This window comes from Pomacea canaliculata, linkage group LG7 (assembly GCF_003073045.1).
Source record: "Pomacea canaliculata isolate SZHN2017 linkage group LG7, ASM307304v1, whole genome shotgun sequence".
Lineage (NCBI taxonomy): Eukaryota > Metazoa > Mollusca > Gastropoda > Architaenioglossa > Ampullariidae > Pomacea > Pomacea canaliculata.
In genome coordinates, this window is record NC_037596.1 from 3689342 (window position 1) to 3712725 (window position 23384).

Below are 23384 nucleotides of genomic sequence, written 5' to 3' on the forward strand. Positions count from 1 at the left end.
TGCTAAACTTTTCCATAAAACATGCACACACACACTCGTGCGTCAACTCACAAACATTTTTGTCATATAGAAATATATTTGTATTAAGTGAATTAAAATAGTAAAATTAATTAATTTATAATCACATACGAAGAGGGGACAGGACACACACGGGTACATGACGGTACAGACAGGTAAACTTCTCACCGGTTGCCATCTTCTCGTTCCCCGATGTCTGGGGCAAACGGTTAATCATGACATCATATGCGCATGTCCATAAAGACGGACTATTATCGCTCTGTACATCATCTACACAATAAAACAGAATGTGGAGGTCACTTTACAAAGACGAAATGAGGGTTCAAAAAACGAGACGCAAACAGATTGAAAGACTATTTGGTCTTTACAAGAAAACAAGCTGTTGATGACAAATCACACGCGTTTCCAATAAAACTTTCAATAATCTTCTAGTTTCCTTAAGTTATTTTTATCAATACCTGATACAGAGGGTAATAAGCTTTAAAGACATTTGCACAAAAAAGTTGTACAAAGAAATGAAATAAAAACAGACTGCTTTGTTAGAGAATGCCATTTTGTTTAACAGAAAATTGTAAGAGGATATATGTTTCCATAATGAGTTTACCGTTGTCGAGAACTTTTCAATTTATTTAAGTATACAATTTCCTGATATTTATGGATTGGCCTCGCTGTGTTATCTTAAATTGCATTCAAGGTTTGTTCAAAATATTCAAATATCTGTGTATGAAAGCAAATTAATAAAATGAAATGAGAATCCTTATCTCTCTTTCTCACTCTCTCTGTTTTCAGGTATATAACGAGCACTGGAAATGTCTGTTTTAATAACGACACGTCAACACTTACGGAGACATCAAGGTAGTGTGTAATACAATAGTGAATATTATGAATAATTTGTTCATCTTAACTCGTCGTGTCATCAATTATCTGTATGCTTTTCTTTGATGCTCTCTGTCGTTGTTGGAGATAACCAATCAAAGCTTTAGATTATGCACAGAAATATAATTTCATGTGATTTCTGCAAATACATTTACTTTTGTGACTGGATGATAACTGTGATGATTTAATAGTTTTAACATTAGTATATTAATTTTCCTGAGTAAAATTCAACAATAGCTTGTTATAACAAGGCACTCCTTGACCTGTTGTTTTGATCTGCTAGTGAAATGTCTACCATATGGCAACTTGTGTTTGTTTGCATCTTCAAGTTTTTACTCAAATTCAGATGTTAGATACTTTGACTTCATTGTCCGGTCACATGTCCCCCTTGAAGACAGGGTTTAGTTTTGTTAGTATGCAAAGACAGTGTATATATTACATTAAACAGTCAGATAAATGTTTTGCCTCTAAATCATTTACAGTAGCTGCGACAAAAATAAAAACATTCAAACTGTGTCTCCAAAAATTCAATATCGTTTTGTTTAATCTTCTTTGTCTTGTCTTAGATTACGATTTCCAGTCCTTCATGATGGCCATGAAACTAAGAACAACTGTAATAATCATCATGGCTTTGGTGTGGCTGCAAGCAGCAGTTGTTGACGGGGTACGTAGCAAACTCTTATGTTTGAAACATTTTGTGAAAATAGTGATAAATGATAAGTTCAGCTGCTTTGAAGAATCATACACAATGTGAATGCTTCAAAATAACTAACACGAAACGTTTCGAAGCATATTACTTACTATACATAATATAGACCTTTGATCAGTTTGCGACTTGCTTTTTCTACAACCTGTGTGACTTGCAACCACACATACAAACACATTCACTCATTCACACACTCACACACCATCACTGACAAAGATTCATTCTGTGCTTTAATGTTTAGTTTAATTTTCATTTCATTTTTTCATTTCTTTTTATAAAAGACTGGCTTAGTTTTGTTTTTTTTAAACCTAGCTTTTATGCTTTAAACCTACCTTTGATTTCTTCGTGAAAGATGCTTATATGTCGACAGTTGGCACGTCACCATGCCAACAGGTGATTCACCTTTTGGTGATACGCAACCTCATTGTTGTTCTTCATTAGATTTCTATACCATAATATCGATGCTATGCTTCATTTTATGAATTTATGATAGAGGACACTGTCATGGGTACAGACAGCACAGGACAGAAGAGAGTACACAACCTGAAGGGTCGGCCTGTGGTGATCACAAGGATGTTAGATAAGCTTTTATTTACTGTGACACTGTCTGAAGTATTTGCGTCTGTTGTCTTCACCCACCAGCACGTGCACTAACATCTCTTAGCAGTTACACTGGTCTACAGTGGAGTGATAGTAATTTCATTTTCTGATAGCAATTAATTAAACACTACATAAAGTGACAATGTATTGTGACTGTACTTGTTCAGTTATGTTGTCATTGTTGTATGTTTGTTTTTCTTCTAGTGCACTCAAAACCATCATTCGTGTGAAACCTACTTTAATGTGTGTTGCTCAAATTCGGCATGCGCGGATATTCCTGGTGAGGGTTTCAAATGCAAGGACAAAGGGGACAGCTGCTGGAAAGGGGCTGTAGGTGTCAAGAAATGTTACCGGACTTTTCCCTTTTTGATGGGAGATAGTTAAACAGTAAGCTGAAAGTTAATTCACCTTTACATTTGTTTTGTCTATTTGCATCAACAAATATCACTGGATCGTATAAACCCGATGTGATATATTTTCAAGAAAGAGAACGGACTGTAAACATTCACAATGCAGAAGTATACAATGCATGTACAAAGGTGTATATGTTGTATTACAAACGATTGTGGTACTAAATGAAGATACGTATAACTGTAGCTATACATCAATGTAGACGTTTGTTTTTTAATAAGTTATTGATACTAAATAATATGTTGTAAAATGCTATTTTTAGACACCCGTTACAAAAATACCTTCTCTCTCTCTCGTTCATGCCCTCAACAAATCAAAAATCGTTCATTACCTAACACTTCTGATTACTTAATCAAAAATAGTTGACAAGGAGAAAACATTTCCTTTTCCTGTAATCATGAAGTAGAGTAACAAGTTTCAGCAAAGTTATCAACAAAGTGTTGTGTAAATAGTGTTTAAAAAGTTCAATACCCGGACTCATCGCGTGGACAGTTATTGTCAAGAACATCTCCACATTATGTTACATCATTTTCTTATTTGATTGCTTTTGTTGCAGGCGGCAAGAATAGATGAGGACTTCAAAGTGTTTCAGGGATACAAGCTGTCACGACAACAGTTGAATGTCAAGTGGATTGTCCCAAAAATATCTCAACCTGTAATTATTGTTCTACTGACGATTGATCAGTAAACTGAAAGTTAATCTTTCAATCTGTGCTTTGCTTATTGTATCAACCAATGTAAAAAATAACTGTGTGTCCTGTGTGTCGTTGTTTTGAGAGCGTAGAACAGACTGATGAACTGTATGATTTATGTGTATATGTAATATTTATGGACTACTGTAGGAGTAAATGAAGGTAGATGTACGTAATGTAAAAATGTTTGTCGATGTTTAACAGACAATCACGTGGTGCGCTCAACATTTAAGAAATGTTTCCAACATTAGCGCCATTTTTCTTTTATTAGCTTTTACAAACAGCTACAAGTGCATCTTGCTCAAAGTAACAAAAGAATCGCTGCCTTGCCTCCATGCTACCTTGTTGTGACAAGATCGAGGTTCGCCTGTTTTAAAAGTTATTTATTTTTGAAACAATAAATATAATAGGCATTTGTGAAGACACTCGTCCTACACCATCAACTGGAAAGAGAGAGAGAGAGATAGGGGGATTCTCTCTAACTTATTTGAGTTGACTGACTCAAGCTTATGACAATTTTCTTTAAACATCTATCACAATTATAGACGAAGCATCGCGTGGCCAAATCTCATTCCTTTTTGTGCAATAAAAGATGTTAAATTCAATAAATAACATTAAAATTTCTCGACAATATTAAGCTCACATATCGTCTGATAATTTTTGATTAAACAAATGGCATAAAGTAAAAGTTAATGACACATTGAGTTTCACTGGACTGCTAGAGACAAACACATTTATAGAGCAATCCGTTCTAAAATTTGCTGTAGGTAGAATTTCTCTCTGACCTCCTGATAATTTCCTTAAACGTGTGAAATGGACGTTTGTCATAGATGTCACCACAGATTTAATAAAATAAAACATTCCCTCATCCTCCACCAGAAGCCTTTGCTATATATTATTACCATCTGTTATTTTACAATGTCATAAGGAATAATTGATTTTCTGAAATGAAGACTACTTTTATTTTTGAATTAAGCTTTTGTGATTTCTTATTTACTTTACTTCGTAGTGTTATTTACGAAAGAAAGACTTTTTCTGTGTGGTATCTGAAAAAAGGATCATTACAAACTGTCACGACCACTTGACACACTGACGTCACCGCCTGACACGCGGTGTTCACGCGCATTCGAACAACACAAGACACAACGGTCTGTCCGTGGGTTTCTCGTCTTTACTAAAATAGCCCGCTGTCGTCTCTGCCGTAAAGTTTCTTTTTGTTTTCTCAAAACTAACTCAATTAGTCAGGATATTCATCATCCACTGACACTCATCAATAACATCCGACAGTACATTTCTAACTCAACCAGTCTTGAACCAAAAAACGGAGCGCCGCTCTGGAACTCGGTCCAGAATACAAATGGCCTCTATGTCGTCTGCTACCGTCCTTTTCTTTTGTCTCCAAACGTAAAATAAAATCCAAAATTGCGTCAGAATATGATGTCAGATAATGACGTCAGACCACGACGCAGCAACCAACTCCTTTCCTTTCTAATGCACGGGTTAAGGGCGATAATCCCTGCCTACCTATTAATAACCACCTGGTAAGCCAATGGCTGTCATCATTATGTGTACAGAAACAATATTTACAATATTCATAAATCAATATTATCAAAATTAAAATCATTATCTCCCATGACACTCGACACCATGTGGTCACCACGAGAACATGTGATTTAAAAGCAGTCTAAAATGTATGAGAACTTCATGAACAGTAGGATAGCTACGCTTAATGATGATGCGGCAGTTATTTATTTCCTAGAGTAGAATTGCGAAGAACTTAGTCTAGTTGCACCTTGGTGAGGACTGAAGTGAAATGATTTTTTTTCCGCAGGCTGAATGTTTAGCTTAGACTTTTCCATTGCACACACACACACGCGCGTAAACTCTCTCTCTCACACACACACACAAACACCTCTTTTTCATCTACAAATATATTTGTATTAATTGAATCATAATAGTAATGCTGATGAAGGTTAAAAATCGAAGCGCAAACAGATTAAAAAACTATTTCGTCTTTACAAGAAAATAAGCTGTTTTATGACAAATCACTCGCGTTTCAAATGAAATATTAAATAGTCTTCTATTTGCCTTAATTTAATTATACCAACACCTGTCACAGAGGTTAATAAGCTTTAATGACATTTTTAAAAATAAAAGTTTTGTCCAAAGAAATTAAAATAAACTGACTGCTTTGTTAAAACTGAAATATCGTTTAACAGAAAATTGTAAGAGGATATAAGTTTCCATAATGAGTTTAATTCTGATGAGAAATTTTCGATCTATTGAAATATTAACGTTTACGATATTTATGTATTGGCCTCGCTGTTTTGTCTTAAATTGCTTCCTACGTTTGTTCAAAATATTAAAATGTCTGAGTACGAAAGCGAATTAATAAAATAAAATGAGAATCTTCTCTCTTGCTCACTCTCTCTGTTTTCATGTATATAAGTAGCACTAGAAATGTCTGTTTTAATAACGACACGTCAACACTTACGGAGACATCAAGGTAGTGTGCAATACTTTCGTCAATCTGATCAGTAGTTTTAACATTAGTATATTAATTTTCATTAGTAAAATTCAACAATAGCTTGTTATAGCAAGGCACTCCTTGACCTGTTGTTTTGATCTGCTAGTTAAATGTCTACCATATGGCAACTTGTGTTTGTTTGCATCTTCAAGTTTTTACTCAAATTCAGATGTTGTATCATTTGACTTCATCGTCCGGTCACATGTCCCCCTTGCAAACAGGGTTTAGTTTTGTTGGTGTACAAAGACAGTGTATATATTACATTAAACAGTCAGATAAATGTTTTGCCTCTAAATCATTTACAGTAGCTGCAACAAAAATAAAAACAAAACATCATTCAAACTATGTCTCCAAAACTTCAATCTCGTTTTGTTTCATATTGTTTATCTTCTCTCAGTTTAAAATTTCCAGTCCTTCTCCAAAAGAACACATTATCTATTGCGATGGCCATGAAACTAAGAACAACTGTAATAATCATCATGGCTTTGGTGTGGCTGCAAGCATCAGTTGTTGACGGGGTACGTAGCAAACTCTTATGTTTAAAACATTTTATAAAAATAGTGATAAATGATAATTTCTTTTCAGTATTCGGTGAGTTCAGCTGCTTTGTAGAATCATACACAATGTGATGACTTTTAAATACTAAGCATGAAACGGTGAAAACCAGAACACTTATTATAAATGATATTGCTTCTTGACCACTTTGCGACTTGTTTTTACTACCAACTGTGTGACTTGTCACCACACATAAACACACACAGACAAACGCAAACACTGGAAAGTTTTATTCTGTCTTATAATCTTTAGTGTAATTTCCATCACATTTGTACATTACTTTTTAAAAAAATACCCGCCTTCATGTTGTTTTTTTAAACAAAGCTTTTATGCATTAATACTAAATTTGATTTCTATGGGAAAAGAAAAGATAATTTGTTTGGCAAATGACGTTGAAAGAGCAACATGTCTCAGCAATGTTCTGCCTTTGATGTGTCTATACCTGACTGCAAAACTTCAGAAACTGCCCTGTTGTCTCCTCTTTGAGAGGTTTTACCCTGGCCTAGTCCACCACCATAACCTTTCCTTAGAGATGTTGAGATGTCGACAGCTGTCACGTCACCATGCCAACAGGTGATCCACCTCTTGGTGATACGCAGACTCATCGTTGTTCTTCATGAGATTTCTTACCATAGTAACGAGAGTATACTTCATTATATGAATAGATTCGTGATACAGGACACTGTCATCTCTGAAGAGACAGCACAGGACAGAAGAGAGTACACGACCTTAAGATTGGCCTGTGGTGATCACCAGGATGTTAGATAAGCTTTTATTTACTGTGACACTGTCTGAAGTATTTGCGTCTGTTGTCTTCACCCACCAGCACGTGCACTGACATCTCTTAGCAGTTAGACTGGTCTACAGCGGAGTGAGAATAATTTCATTTACTTATAGCACTTGACCAAACACTACACAAAATTACAATACATTGTTACAATACTTCTAAAATTATGTTGCTATTTATGTTGGTTTTTTTTGTTACAGTGCTTTAAGAACCACCACAAGTGTATCGGTCCACCAGGTTGTTGTAGTAATTCGGTATGCGTTTACGTTCCTAATAAGGGTATGAGATGTATGGACAAAGGGGCACTCTGCTCGATAGGGGTTGGAGGTCCCCACAAATGTCTAAAGACTGTACTGGTATAAAAATTTGGTAAGCTGAAAGTTAATTCTTCTTTACATTTGTTTTGTCTATTTTCATCAACCATTATCGCTGGATCGTATAAACCCGAAGTGATATACTTTAAACAAACTTAGAAATTCACGATGCATAAGTAAACGATGTAAATAAAATGTGTATACGTAATATGACAAACGATTGTGGTACTTAATGAAGATACCTGTACGTGTAGCTATACATCAATGTAGACGTTTGTCTTTTTAAAAGTTATTGATACTAAATAATATGTTGTAATAGACAATTGTGAGAAGCCATTAAAAACATATACGAGCTCTCTCTCTCTTATATCCTATAGAAATCAAGAATCATTCTTTGTCTAAAACTTCTGATTAATTAATCAAAATTAGTTGACAAGGAGAAAACATTTCCTAGTCTTGCAGTCATTGTATCAGAGCAACAAGTTTAAGCTAAGTTATCAACAAAGGGTTGTGAAAATTTTGTTGAAAAAGTTTAATGCTTGCACTGGTTGTGCGTATAGTTATTGTCAAGAACAACTTGACATTATGTTACATCATTTGATTTTGTTTTATTTTTTGTTTGTTTTTATTGTTGTTGCCGCAGTGGTCTAGAATTGACGAAGACTTCAAAGTGTTTCAGGGATACAAGCTGTCACGACAACGCTTAAATGCCTAGTGGACTGTCCCAAAAATTCTGAAACTATAAATATTGTTCTACATATGATTGATCAGTAAACTGAAATTTACTCATTCTATCTTTGCTTTGTGTATTGTATCAACCAATGTCCTTGCAAAGTAAAATAGGTGTGAGTCATGTGTGTGGGTGTTTTAAAAGTGTCTGGAGTCTTTCTCTCTCTCACACACACACACACACTCGCTGACGTACACATGTAAGAACTAACCCAAGTGCACGAAACCAATCGTTGTAACTATCAAACTTCATGACCAGTGAAATACCTAGTCTTTTCACTCCTCAATCACGACTGAAGTGAAATCATTTTTCTCCTCTGGCTCTATAAGGCCTCATTTAGGTCACATTACCCTGTACGCATTGAAATCCACCGCTTTCAAAAAATCATTAAAAAATAACTATAAGAGATAAAAAATTTTTTTTAAAATGATAACAAGAGATTGAACTTAGTAAAACAAAAATATTCCTACGTGAATCCTGCATGAATAGTCACTATTTTTGGTAATCCAAAGCAAATAAGGTAGGTGTAATTGAATTTTCAAAATATTTTCACACAGGGAAGCACAGAATATATCATGCTAGCACAAGTTACACCTCCAGGAATCACACTTTGATAACTGTATATAAACTTGAAATGATTAAACATTGTTCTTGTCCAAAAAAAAAAAAATCAGATTGATGCATTTAATAATATTATTATCGGAACGCTAAGAAGGTACAGAGCGGCGCGAAAAAAAATCACTATGGAGAACCGAGTGCCTAATTTTCACCCGTGTTAAAAAATTTATATCTGTTAAACTACAAAAAAGACAAACATATGTGATACGCCGTTTAAAAGAGCATTTTAAACACATTTGCGTGGTGTTAATTTCAAGAATTATAGGCTCTGATTTCTTGTAGTAAGCTCACATAAAAGATAGTAAATGTTTAGATTTCACAACCCGATCGGAATGTCACACGTCAGAAAGTAAAGACAATTTGTTTACATGATATATACAAGCATTAAGTAAAAAACAAGATCATATTTTATTAGAATATACATTAGAATTTAATATTACTCACTGTTTTCTTCTCATTTTCTGTTGTTTGAGTACAAATCCACGTCAAATAGAGCGACCCCAACAAATTTCAATATGGCGCTCACGTGTAAACAAACTATACAGTGGCAGAAAACACGAGGAAACACATGATTGGTTGAATTATTCAGCCTTTAAAGGGAAGCAATCGTTGGAGGAACAAGTGCTAAAGGTTCCCGTGTTTTCTCCCTTGTTTATTCGCTTATTTACGAGTTGTACATGTCTTTAAAAAATACAACAATGCATCCACCACACCCAACAAGAGTTATAAGCCGCTTGAGGACCCACCGGTGTCCTCCACGGCACGAATGTCTTTTAAACTTTACCATAAAACATACAAAAACACACACAATCACACTCGCGCATCAACTCACAAAAATTTTTGTCAGACACAAATATATTTGTAGTAAGTGATTTAAAATAGTGAAATTAATTAATTTAAGGTCACATACCAAGTGGGGACAGGACACGAACAGGTACATGACGGTACAGACAGGTAAACTTCTCGTCGGTTGCCAGCTGCGCGTGTCCCGATGTTAGGGACGGACTGACCATCTTGACATTATCTGCGCATGTCCACAAAAACCGTCTATTATCGCTCTGTACATCATCTACTCAATAAAACAGAATGGGAAAGTCTTTTTACAAGAATAAATGAGGGTTAGAAAAACGAGACGCAAACAGATTGAAAAAACTGTTTTGTCTTTACAAGAAAACAAGTTGTTGACAATTTACATGCGTTTGAAATGAAATGTTAAATATTCTTTCATTTGCTAACAAGCCCAAATGACATTTTCACTAAATAAAAAAACATTCTATCGGAAGAAGTTTTAAAACGAAATGCTTTGTTTGGGACTGCCATCTCGTTTAACTTAAAATTGAAAGAGGATATATGTTTCCATAATGAGTTTAATTCTGTAGAGATATTTTGAATTTAAGTATAAAATTTCATGATATTTATGGATTGGCCTCGCTGTGTTTTCTTAAACTGCAATCCAAGGTTTGTTTAAAATATTAAAATCTCTGTACGAAAGCAAATTAATAAAATAAAATGAGTATCCTTCTCTCTCTTGCTCACTCTCTCATGACGGTACAGACAGGTAAACTTCTTGTTGGTTGCCAGCTTCCTGTGCCAGGACGTTAGGAACAGCTTGACCATCTTGACATCATCTGCGCATGTCCATAAAGACGGAATATTATCGCTCTGTACATCATCTACACAATAAAACAGGATGTGGAGGTCACTTAACAAAGACAAAATGAGGGTTCAAGAAACAAGATGCAAACAGCTTGAAAAACTATTTCGTCTTTACAACAAAACAAGCTGCGGACGACAAATCACATGCGTTTCAAATGAAATGATCAATAATCTTTTACTTGCCTTTATTTAATGATATAAACACCTGTTACAGCCTTCAAGCCATTTTCGAAAAAATGCTCTATCGGAAGAAATGTAAAGAAACAGATTACAGTGGAACCTCGGTTAACGAACTTAATCCGTTCTGGAAAGTTGTTCGTTATCCGAAATGTTCGTTATCCGAAACAATTTTTCCCATAAGAAATAAAGGAAATAGATTTAATTGGTTCCCAGCCCCTGTTGAATCGCTAATATTTGAAAGTTACAGGCTATATTACTATATAGGTATTTGTTTAATGAGAACAGTTATAGTGCAATATAAATGGAGTTAAATAAACATAAAAACATTAACGAAAACATTTAAACACCAGAAAACTTGCCGTTTTGACGGCGTGGTTGGAAGCAGGTGTGGGGAGGAATGGGAGGAATTACTGCTTGGATTCCCCCTCCATGAGCACGTGACATTGTAAAATCGGGGGTAACTTCCTTTTTCTGTAGCTTTGAGGTTAAAGGGAAAATCTTGTCCAGTGTCTGCTGCTTCTACCTTTTTGTAAAACTCTTGGGTAATACGACATCACATATCCGACAGACGCATGCCACCTTCATACTTTGAAATCATTTCCTTTTTCAATTCATTTGTTGGCCGCTTCCTTGTCATTACCTCACTACTGTTAATTGCTCTTAATCTTCTTTGGAGCCATTATTGAGGATTATCTTATTAAAATAAAGCACAACCATCACTAAATAAGAAGTATGCGCATAGACAAGGAACGACTGATCGTAACTGTATCTCGGGCGCGAATGATGACATGCTGGTCGGTCACGTGTGGTTCACGTGGCTGTTCGTTATCCGAAATTTTGTTCGCTATCCGAGACAAATTTTTTACGAAATTTTTGTTCGTTAACCGAAATATTCGCTATCCGAGGCGTTCGCTAACCGAGGTTCCACTGTACTTTGTTAGAGACTGCCATTTCGTTTGATAGAAAATTGTAAGAGGATATATCTTTCCATAATGAGTTTAACTCTGTCAAGAAATTTTCGATTGTTTTAAACAAAAAATGTTATGATGTTTATGGATTTGCATCGCTGTGTTATCTTAAATTGCTTCCTAGTTTTAATCAAAATATTTAAATCTCTGTGTACGAAAGCAAATTAATAAAATGAAATGAGTATCCTTCTCTCTCTTGCTCACTCTCTCAGTTTTCGGGTATATAACGAGCACTGGAAATGTCTGTTTTAATAACGACACGTCAACACTTACGGAGACATCAAGGTAGTGTGTAATACAATAGTGAATCTAATCAGTGAATTGTTTATCTTAACTCGTCGTGTCATCAATTATCTGTATGCTTTTGTTTGTTGTTGTCTGTCGTTGTATGACATAACACATCAAAGCTTGCGATTTTGCAAAGATATATAATTTTTTATTCTTCTGCAAATACATTAATTTTCGTAACTGGATAGAAACTGTGGTTTTTAAATAGCTTTATATCATCAGTTATTTTGGATTATTAGAGAAACATTCAACAATAGTTTGTAATAGAAAGGCAATCCTTTACATGGTTTCAGTTCCTAGTGAAATCTCTGTCATGTGGCAACTTGTAATTGTTTGCATATTCAAGCGTTTTCTCAAATGCGGATGTTGTATCATTTGATTTCATCGTCCTGTGAAATGTGTACCCCATTGCAAGTGGGGTTTAGTTTTGTTGGCAAAGTCATTGTATATATTATATTAAACAGTCAGATAAAATGTTTTGTCCTTAAATCACCCACAGCAGCTGCGACAAAAATAAAACAAAAAACATCATTCCAAGCTATATCTCCAAAACGTCAATCTCGTTTTATTTCATTTTGTTTGTCTTCTTTTAGATTAAAATTTCCAGTCCTACTCCAAAAGAACACTTTATCTGTTGTGATGGCCATGAAACTAAGAACAACTGTAATAATCATCATGGCTTTGGTGTGGCTGCAAGCATCAGTTGTTGACGGGGTACGTAGCAAACTTATGTTTGAAACATTTTGTGAAAATAGTGATAAATGATAATTTTTCTTCAATGTTTGGTGAGTTCAGCTGCTTTGAAGAAACATATACAATGTGATGACTTAAAAATAATAAGCATGAAACGGTCAAAAGCAGAACACTTATTATAATTGATATTGCTTCTTCACCAGTTTGAGACTTGTCACCAGACATACACACACAGACACATGCACAAACCCAGAAATAAACACACACAAACACTGGAAAGTTTCATTCTGTGTTTTAATCTTTAGTTTAATTTCCATCACATTTGTACATTTCTGTTTAATAAAATCCCGCCTTAATTTTGTTAGGGTTTTTTTTTAACAAAGCTTTTATGCTTTAATACTAAATTAGATTGCTATGGGAAAAGAAAAGGTAATTTGTTTGGCAAGTGACGCTGCAAGACGAACATGTCTCAGCAATGTTCTGCCTTTGATGTGTCTATACCTGACTGCAACACTTCAGAAACTGCCCTGTTGTCTCCTCTTTGAGAGGTTTTACCCTGGCCTAGTCCACCACCACTTTTCCTTAGAGATGTTGAGATGTCGACAGCTGTCACGTCACCATGCCAACAGGTGATCCACCTCTTGGTGATACGAAGACTCATCGTTGTTCTTCATGAGATTTGTAATATCGACGGTATACTTCATTATATGAAGACATTCGTGATAGAGGACACAGTCATCTGTAAAGACACAGCACAGGACAGAAGAGAGTACACGACCTTAAGGTTGGCCTGTGGTGATCACCAGGATGTTAGATAAGCTTTTATTTACTGTGACACTGTCTGAAATATTTGCGTTTATTGTCTTCACCCACCAGCACGTGCACTAACATCTCTTAGCAGTTAGACTGGTCTACAGCGGAGTGAGAATAATTTCATTTACTTATAGCACTTGACCAAACAGTACATAAAATGACGATGTATTGTGACTGTACTTGTTCAGTTATGTTGTTATTTGTGTTTTTTTTCTGTTCCAGTGCACTGCGAACGACCTGTATTGTGACGTTCTACCGTGTTGCAGTAATTCGGTGTGCGTTTATATTCCTATTGTGGGTATTAAATGCAAGGACAAATCGACAATCTGCTCGACAGGGCCTGGAGGTGTCCAAAATTGTTTACAGCCTATACGGTTATTGACTTGAGTAAGCTGAAAGTTAATTCTCCTTTACATTTGTTTTGTCTTTTTTCATCAGCCATTATCGCTGGATCGTATGAAACCGATTTGATATATTTTAAAGAAAGAGAACAAACTTAGAAATTCACGATGCATAAGTATACGACGTAAATAAAATGTGTATATGTAGTATTACAAACGATTGTGGGACTAAATAAAGATACCTGTACGTGTAGCTATACATCAATGTAGACGTTTGTCTTTTTAAAAGTTATTGATACTAAATAATATGTTGTAATAGGTCCTTTTTAGAAACCCATTGAAAACGTATGCGAGCTCTCTCTCTCTCACACACACACGCTAAAGAAACAGAATCATTCATTGCCCAACCCTACTGATTAATTAATGAAGACAATTTACAAAGAGTACATTTTTCACTGTCCTGTAATCATGAAGTAGAGTAACAAGTTTCAGCTAAGTTTCAACAATATGTTGTGTAAATTGTGTTTAAAAAGTTCACTGCTCGGACTCGTCGTGTGGATAGTTATTATCAAGAATAACTCGACATTATGTTACATCATTTTCGTACTTGCTTGTTTGTTTTTGTTGCAGAGGGCTCGAACTGACGAAGACATCAACGTGTTTCTGGGATACAAACTGTCTCGAGAACAGTTAAATGTCAAGTGGATTGTCCTAAAAAATTCTCAACCTATAATTATTGTTCTACTGACAATTGATCAGTAAAGTGAAAGTTAATCTTTCTATCTTTGATTTGCTTATTGTATCAACCAATGTCCATAGCAAGTAAAATAAGTGTGTGTCAAGTGTGTGGGTGTTTTAAAAGCGGACAACAGACTGATGAACTGTATGATTTATGTGAATATGTAATACTAATGGACTACTGTAGGAGTAAATGAAGGTAGATGTACGTAATGTAAAAATGTTTGTCGGTGTTTTACATATAATCACGTTCTACACCATCAACTAGACTGACTCAAGCTTATGACTATTTTCTTCAAACATCTGGCATAATTATAGAGAAAGTATTGCGTGGCGCAATCTCATTCCTTTTATGCAATAAAAGATGTTGAATTCAATAAATAACATTAAAATTTCTCGACAATATTAAGCTCACGTATCGTGTAATAATTTTTGATTAAACAAACGGCAGAAAGTAAAAGTTAATGACACATTGAGTTTCATACGACTGCTAGAGACAAACACATTTATAGAACAATCCGTTTTTTTAAAAAAAATTTCAGATGGAATTTCTCTTTGACCTCCCGATAATTACCTTAAACTTGTGAAATGGACGTTTGTGATAGATGTCACCACACATTTAATGAAATAAATATTCATAAAGTCATATTCCATCAGCAGCATCTGCTATATATTATTACCATCTGCTATTTTACAATGCCATCAGGAGAAATTGATTTTCTTAAATGAAGACTACTTATCAATTTCAAATTAAGCTTTTATAATTTCTTATTTTCTTCACTTCGTAATTTTATTTGCGAAATAGAGACTTACTGTTACTGTCCACCAGTGTCACTAAGACACACGAAGAAAGTCAGACATAATTTCTGCACCACGAACGCTCCCACTTAATCTACGACGAGCGTACAGGTTCACTGACACACTTTCCAAGCACACTAAAATACACATTCCACCAGGATCTCGGTAGCTGCCAACTTCCCGTGCCCCGATGTCTGGGACGGACTGACATCTAGACATCATCTTTGCATGTCCATAAAGACGATCTATTATCGCTCTGTACATCATCTACACAACAAAAAAGATGTGGAGTTCAATTTACAAAGACGAAAGGAGGGTTCAAAAAACGAAAAGCAAACAGATTCAAAAAACTATTTCGTATTTACAAGAAAACAAGCTGCGGATGACAAATCACATGCGTTTCAAATGAAATGTGAAATAATCTTCTATTTGCGTTAATTTAAATATATTAATACCATCACAGAGGGTAATCAGCTTAAAGGACATTTTACAAAATCAAAGTTCTATCCAAAAAAACTTTTTAAACGGCTGCATTGTTAGAGACTGAAATATCGTTTAACAGTAAATTGTAAGAGAATATGTTTCCGTAATGAGTTTAATTCTGTTGAGAAATTTTCGATCTATTTAAGTGTAAAATTTCATGATATATGTATTTATGGATTTGTCTAATTGTTTTCTCTTAAACTGCTTCCTATGTTTGTTCAAAATATTAAAATTCCTGTGTACGAAAGCAAATTAATAAAATAGAATGGGATTCCTTTTCTCTCTTGCTCACTCTCTCAGTTTTCATGAATATAACGAGCACTAGAAATGTCTGTTTTAATAACGACACGTCAACACTTACGGAGACATCAAGGTAGTGTGTAATACCTTCGTGAATCTGATCAGTAAATTGTTCATCTTAACTCGTCGTGTCATCAATTATCTGTATGCTTTTCTTTGTTGTTGTCTGTCGTTGCATGAGATAACGAATCAAAGCTGTTGATTATGCACAGATATATAATTTTATTACACTTCTGCAAGTACATTTATTTTTCTAACTGAACGAGAACTGTCGTTTTTAAATTGCTTCGACACCAATATATTGAATTATGAAAGTAAGATTCAACAATAGTTTTGATAGAAAGGCTCTTCTTTGCCTGTTGTTAGGATCTGCTTGTGACATGTCTACCATATGGCAACTGTTATTTGTTGGCATCTTCAAGTGTTTAATTAAATTCAGATGTTGTATCATTTGACTTCATCGTCCTGTGAAATGTCTACCCCATTATAGACAGACTTTAGTTTGGTTGGCATACAGACAGTGTATATATTATATTAATCAGTCAGATAAATGTTTTGCCGTTAAATCACTCACAGCAGCCGCGATAAACATAAAACAAAAACTTGATTCCAAATTTTACCTCCAAAACTTCAATCTCGTTTTTGTTTAATCTTCTTTGTCTTCTCTTAGATTAAAATTTCCAGTCCTTCTCCAAAAGAAGACATTATCTGTTGTGATGGCAATGAAACTAAGAACAACTGTAATAATCATCATGGCTTTGGTGTGGCTGCAAGCAGCAGTTGTTGACGGGGTACATAGCAAACTCTTATGTTTGAAACATTTTGTGAAAATAGTGATAAATGATAATTTCTTTTCAATGTTTGGTCAGTTCAGCTGCTTTGAAGAAACATATCCAATGTGATGACTTTTAAATACTAAGACTGAAACGGTTAAAACCAGAACACTTATTATAAATGATATTGCTACTTGACCAGTTCGCGAATTTTTTTACTACCAACTGTGTGACTTGTAACATCTCTTAGCAGTTAGACTGGTCTACAGCTGAGTGAAAATATTTTCATTTATTTACAACAAGTGACCAAACACTACATAATATGACGATATATTGTGACTACTTATTAAGTTAGCCTGTCATGTTTATTTGTTTGTTTTTGTTCTAGTGCAGTCCGGTAGGTGGTGATTGTGGTGTACTGTCAGCATGTTGCGGAACTGCGAGATGCGTGAAGCTTCCTTGGGACGAATCGAAGTCAAAGTGCGTGGACAGCGACTGCCTCCGCCCGAGACCACCTGATCGTGTCAGAGAATGTTTGTAAGGTAACAGGAGATTATCAATCAGTAAGCTGAAAGTTAATCCACCTTTACTTTTGTTTTGTCTGTTTTCATCAACCGATATCAGTGGTTCATATGAACCCGATGTGATATATTTTAAAGAAAGAGAACGGACTGTAAAAATTCACGATGCATAAGTATACGATGTGTGTACAAATGTGTATATGTAGTATTACAAACAATTGTGGTACTAAATGAAGATACCTGTACGTGTAGCTATACATCAATGTAGACGTTTGTCCTTTTTAAAAGTTATTGATATTAAATTATATGTTGTAATAAGCATCTTTTAGGTACCCGTTAAAAATATATTCGAGCTCTCTCTCTCTCACACGCTAAAGAAATCAAGAATCATTCATTACCTAACACTTCTGATTAATTAATCAAAAATAGTTGACAAGGAGAAAACGTTTCCCTGTCCTGTAATCATGAAGTAGAGTAACAAGTTTCAGCAATGTTATCAACAAAGTGTTGTGTAAATTGTGTTTAAAAAGTTCAATACTCGGACTCATCGTGTGGATAGTTAATGTCAAGAACATCTCGACATTATGTTACATCATTGTCTTATTTGTTTGTTTGCTTTTGTTGTAGGTAGTTTGAATTGATGAGGACTTCAAACGGTTTGAGGGATACAAGCTGTCACGACAAAGGTTAAATGCCGAGTGGATTGTCCTAAAAAAAAACTTCTCAATCTATAATTATTGTTCTACTGAACATTGATCAGTAAACTGAAAGATAGTTTCTATCTTTGCTTTTCTTTTTTTATTCACCAATGTCCCACGCAAGTAAAATAAGTGTGAGTCAAGTGTGTGAGTGTTTTAAAAGCGGATAACAGACTGATTAACTCTATGATTTATGTGTATATGCAATATTAATGGACTACTCTAGGAGTAAATGAATGTAGATGTACGTAATGTAAACATGTTTGTCGATATTTCACAGACAATCATTCACGAAATGTTCTCAACATCAGCGCGGTTTTTATTTTATTTGTTTTTACAAACAGCTTAATCTACATCTTGCTCAAAGTACAAAAGAAACGCTGCCTTCTGTCTATGCCACCCTGTTGTGACAAGAGGTTCGCCTGTTGTAAAAAGTTATTTATGATTGCAACAATGAAGTGCAATAGGCATATGTGAAGAAACTCGTTGTACACCATCAACTATAAGGAGTGAGAGAAAGACAGTGAGAGAAAGAGATAGAGGGATTCTCTCTAACTGATTTGCGTTGTCTGACTCAAGCTTATGACAATATTCTTCAAACATCTGGCGCAGTTACAGGAAAGTATCGCGTGGCCCAATCTCATTCCTTTTGTGCAATAAAAGATGTTGAATTCAACAAATAACATTAAAATTTCTCGACAATATTATGCTCACATATCGTGTAATAATTTTTGATTAAACAAACGGCAGAAAGTAAAAGTTAATGACACATTGAGTTTCATTGGACTGCTAGAGACAAACACATTTATAGAACAATCCGTTTTACAATTTTCTTCAGGTAGAATTTCTCTCTGACCTCCTAATAATTACCTTAAACGTGTGAAATGAGCGTTTGTTATAGATATCACCACAAATTAAATGAAATAAAATATTCTCTCATTTTCCATTAGAAGCCTCTGCTATATTTTATGAAAATCTGTTAATTTACAATGTCATGAGGAGAAATTGATTTTCTGAGAGTTAGCTTTTGTGATTTCTTATTTACTTTACTTCGTAGTGTTAGTTACAAAATAAAGACTTTATCTGTGTGGCGTCTGAAAAAAAAGATCATTACAAATGGTTAGCAAATGGTTGTCATCATTATGTACACAAAAACAATATTTACAATATTCACAAATCAAAATGCTCGAAAATAAAATAATTATCTCCCTTGACACCTCGACACCATGTTGATCACCACGACAACAAGTGACTTAAAAACAGCCTAAAATATATGAGAACCAGGGGAGTTTTAAAATACGAAAAATAGATAATCGGTATAAATTTTTATTGCTGAGGAACTACTACAGGAATGTTGTTTATGTTAGTCAGGACAACAAGAGGCCGGCCTAAGGGAATTCTGTGTCACTTGGGGAAGTGTTGGCTTTTCTCCGCATTAGAGAATTAGGTAGCATGGCTCGAAAAAAGGACAACATGGATTGGTGAGTCTTTCAAATGTCACAGTTTAGTGTGAACTGTCTTCCTATGTTTCTGCTCTTATCTAAGCCTTTATCTCTTTGCCCCTAGCAATGGAAGCATCTAGCATTAGGTTCCTGTTCAGAGAAAACGATAATGCCAACTGAAATAAGCCATAGTGGATGAATTCAGAAGGCTCCTGGACACGTGTCATTACAAAGAAATGTTAAAGTCTTATTAATTCAGTCATTGGTTTAACTCAGTTTACCCAGTGGGTTGGTCTACACAGTCTGGATACATTCATTGTCCCCTGTGTAGTCATCTGCCTGCGACTCTCTGTCTACCAAGACGTCTGTTGATGTCAGACTGTTGATGAAGCCGATGATGATGATGTCTTCGCATGTTAAGCTCTTTGTAGATGATCGTAGGAATCGTCTGTTGTCGAATCTCTGATATCGCTGTGATCCGTGACCTGCTTGTTTGGCGACCTTTCCGCGCGTGGGTCCAGGTCAAGACTCTTGCCTGTCGAATTTGAAGATTCTTTCTTGTGGGGTTCATGGTAGAGAAGCTTGCTTGGCGCACTCTTTCGGTGGGAATCTTGATCAAGTCCCTTGCCTGACACATTCAACGACCGTCTTGGGTGGGGTTCATGATGGAGATGGCTTCCCCTCATTCTCGGCAATTGAGCCAAGTGAGGTTTATGGTCGAGGTGCTTGCTTGTCATATCCAGTGACTCTTTTGGGAAGGGATCACCGACTGGGACACGGGCTTCTGTGAGAGATGTGTAATAAAAAAATCATTTCTTATCTTGAAGTCAAGGGTTATTATCTCGGCAGATTCACATTCATTCACGCATTCATTCATTTACACGACACCTTAACATGATTCAAATACATGCACACATATGCAACAAATACCAATACAGTCACACGCACAAAATCACACATCCGCGCACACATACACCTTCAAAAACAGGGAAGGAGCACACTTGCCAGACATACACCTTCGTGCACTCGGGAATGGACATGCAGTCTTCTGATAAGGATAGCTAAAACCAAATAAAGATAAATAAAGTCAACTTGCCTTGAGTTTTTCTTCTGCGTCTGACGATGCAGATAACACCAATGGAAACGTCAATGATAACACACGCACAGGGAACGATGATGAGCAGCAGACCGAAACAAGAGCATTGAGCATCTCCATCAGCTGCAAGAATATATCAGTAGTTCATGACAATTTACAATCATCATCATCATCATCCATGCTTATAAACTTCGTGAGTATATTGCTTTCTAGTTCACTTGCTTCCTTGCTTATTCGTGTGATCGACTTGGTGAGTTGATCTCTCGCTTGATTGCTTCTTCTCAGATGCTGTTGCACACATTTTACTTTCCTGGGTTCAAGCTGTTGCCTGCTTGACAGACTGCTCCTATCACATGTCATTAACCTTTTCAGCATCGCCTTACCCCACCAGCCCACATATCTATATGTACAAAGGCTATTCATAGAATAATAATAATATAAAATCTCAACATTCTTCTTCTTCACTCACTTACCCCCTCACTCACCTTGTTTCGCCCCTGACTCACGAATCATGAAGACTGTTTCCACTGGTTTCTCTGTTTCAAGCGAGCTCACAGTTGTTGCAAACCAAAAGAAGATTTGAATGTTTGATGCAGCGAAGTTGACTGTGTCGTTGTAGTAGATGATGTCTCCCTTCTCAGACTGTACACAGGAACATGACTTTGATGTATTGCTGCTGATACACGATTGGTTTTGGACACAAAATTTGCATTGATCCACGGCCAGTCCTGCCTCATATGTTGTGAGTTTGATTCGACAGAACTGCGTTGTGTTATTGCAGACGTCCGCTTTGATGTGAAATGTGACTCTAGGTTTATCCTTATCTTCAGCTTTTATAACTTGATACCTGGATAAATCTCTTGGAATGTCACTGATGGCATCTGTAAAAAAAGTTGTATCGAATTTAGAGTCTTCCTCTTACAAACAAACACACACACAGACACGCTTAGTCACTTAACCAATTAGCTGATCATCGTCGCCCACAAGCATCCACATTTATAAAGTGAGTGAACTAGAAGACTATCACCGTGTCTAAAAGCAAGACTAACGTGTACAGACTGACTGTAGTAAACCAATGCCATTTAGTCTGAAAAAAATCGCCTTTGGTTATCCAGCTAGACATCTCTTGTACATCTCTTTAATTATCTGGACAAGATCCTCTTCGATGTTGAATTATCGTAGTCCAGTCAATTGCTTTTGAACAGTTAATACAGAAGTGAAAAGATTAGTCTTTTGGTGAATACGCTTGTATTTCTGTTTTTTTTTATTATTATTATTCCTTACGGATATTGTGTCGAACAACTAGGTTTACCGGTTTGTCATATTTATCATTACATGCCTCAAAAATAATTTAGACAAAATTCTTGAACTTATTTGTTTCCAATATAGTGATCTTATGCATAAAGAAAGTGATAATTTCATAGGTTGCTCATGGTGACTACTACACCAAAAGGTCATTTATTCGACGAGCAAAAAGCATAAAGTACATACAGGTTGAAATGTAACTATTAAAATCAGCTAATAAATGTGTCATTTATTGTAATATATTAATACCTACCTGTCATCAGCGAAGTGTTGTGAAGTAAGGACCCCAAAGTCACAAACATCAAAAAATATTCAGACGTCTTGGCCATTGTTGTCATGGTCCTTCTATTTCCACAGATGAAAGCAGTGGTGTCAAGTGTAGTGTGCAGCAAGTCGACTCCAAAGGGTCAGAAAAACAAGGAGATAAATCATGTTTGTGACAAGGAAGTGTTTTTCGGGTTTTCACTTCAATATTAAAACCGAGTGAACTGCTTCAAAGGAACGGCAGACATTAACCATGTTCTAGATTTTGCCAGAGTTCAAGTTTTGTCACATGGCAGTAGAACGCAGTTGAAGCATCCAATCAGAACACTTATCTACAAGAATATTTCCTTGTTTATGAAAATCTCTACAGTTTTCCATATCTACCCTACCTCCTTTCCCTCTCCCACACAGTGCGAAATCGCCCTCGGGTGGAAGCACTTTCCCATCTAAACAACCAACCAACCAAAAGTACATGCCAGACATTTTGTTGGTGAAATTGATCTGTCTTAATTGCTTTGTTTTAATTAGGAGAGTACAAATTTTAGAATAATACAATTATAATTATAAAGTTGTACTAAGACAACACTTGACAACGCTTTTTCTAGACCTTATCTGACAACAAATTAACAATTTTAACTAAAGCTATGTGACAGGTCCAGTGACTGTATGTACAGAGGATATTACCAGACATAACTTTCAGTAATAATGTCCTTTCAACTTTTCCTTTTTCGAGATTTATGTACAATTCTATGCGAAAAGCGACATAAATCTTTAGATATTTTATAAATAATTATTTGCAATAACAAAGTCGTATTCTCTTGCCCTAGTTGATAGTCTAGGAAGAGTGTTAATTACTTTCATTTTCAGGTTTATTCAGAGAGGCCTGTTCAGAAGGGGCGGCGGCTGTCAGAGTAACTTTGATTGTTTACATCGTGTTGTTGTTTTGTTTCTGTACGACACTAAGAGGTTTGTTATCATAAAGCAGTGATGCCCAACCTTTTTCGGCCTGCGGGCCATATCCATTTCGGACAGCCGTGTCGCGGGCCACTTCACCGCAAAAAATACAAAAAGGAAAAAAAATAATAGAGCAGTTACCATTTTTTATTAGAAACAAGTTGTACTTACCATTAATTATGTAGTAATTAGTGGGATATTTGAAGCTGTTTACCCGAAACCAACTTCTGAATGTCCGG

General features: G+C 35.6%; 1 protein-coding gene and 1 long non-coding RNA gene across 4 annotated transcripts; one reads left to right on the plus strand and one right to left on the minus strand.

Annotated features, from left to right (window-relative positions):
- The first annotated feature begins 846 nt into the window (after positions 1–846).
- On the plus strand, positions 847–14523 carry LOC112567822. Of its 2 annotated transcripts, none has more exons than XR_003099897.1 (4): positions 847–873; positions 1461–1558; positions 13655–13819; positions 14404–14523. It is a non-coding gene; the product is annotated as an uncharacterized LOC112567822 (long non-coding RNA). The 2 variants fall into 2 exon arrangements; XR_003099896.1 differs by lacking the exons at positions 13655–13819; positions 14404–14523 and adding exons at positions 2405–2587; positions 3168–3317.
- A 3878-nt stretch (positions 14524–18401) lies between these two features.
- On the minus strand, positions 18402–23272 carry LOC112569567. 2 transcript variants are annotated; one of them, XM_025247381.1, is made up of 5 exons: positions 22181–23272; positions 21108–21503; positions 20623–20745; positions 20069–20310; positions 18402–20026 (listed from the first exon to the last, which is right to left on the minus strand). In XM_025247381.1, exons 1-5 carry the CDS (start codon positions 22263–22265, stop codon positions 19943–19945), a joined length of 930 nt encoding a protein of 309 aa, XP_025103166.1. In that variant the 5' UTR covers positions 22266–23272; the 3' UTR covers positions 18402–19942. The 2 variants fall into 2 exon arrangements, with proteins under 2 accessions (XP_025103166.1, XP_025103163.1); XM_025247378.1 differs by having other exon boundaries at positions 18402–20310.
- Between the last annotated feature and the right edge of the window lie 112 nt (positions 23273–23384).

Excerpts from the sequence above, each read along its gene's own strand:
- LOC112569567 (XM_025247378.1), bottom strand. The coding sequence starts at position 22,265 with ATGACAACAATGGCCAAGACGTCTGAATATTTTTTGATGTTTGTGACT. Across the intron at positions 21,504-22,180 it reads CAACACTTCGCTGATGACAG|ATGCCATCAGTGACATTCCA; the intron begins GTAGGTATTAAT and ends CTTTTTTTACAG. Across the intron at positions 20,746-21,107 it reads TGAGTCAGGGGCGAAACAAG|CTGATGGAGATGCTCAATGC; the intron begins GTGAGTGAGGGG and ends ATATTCTTGCAG.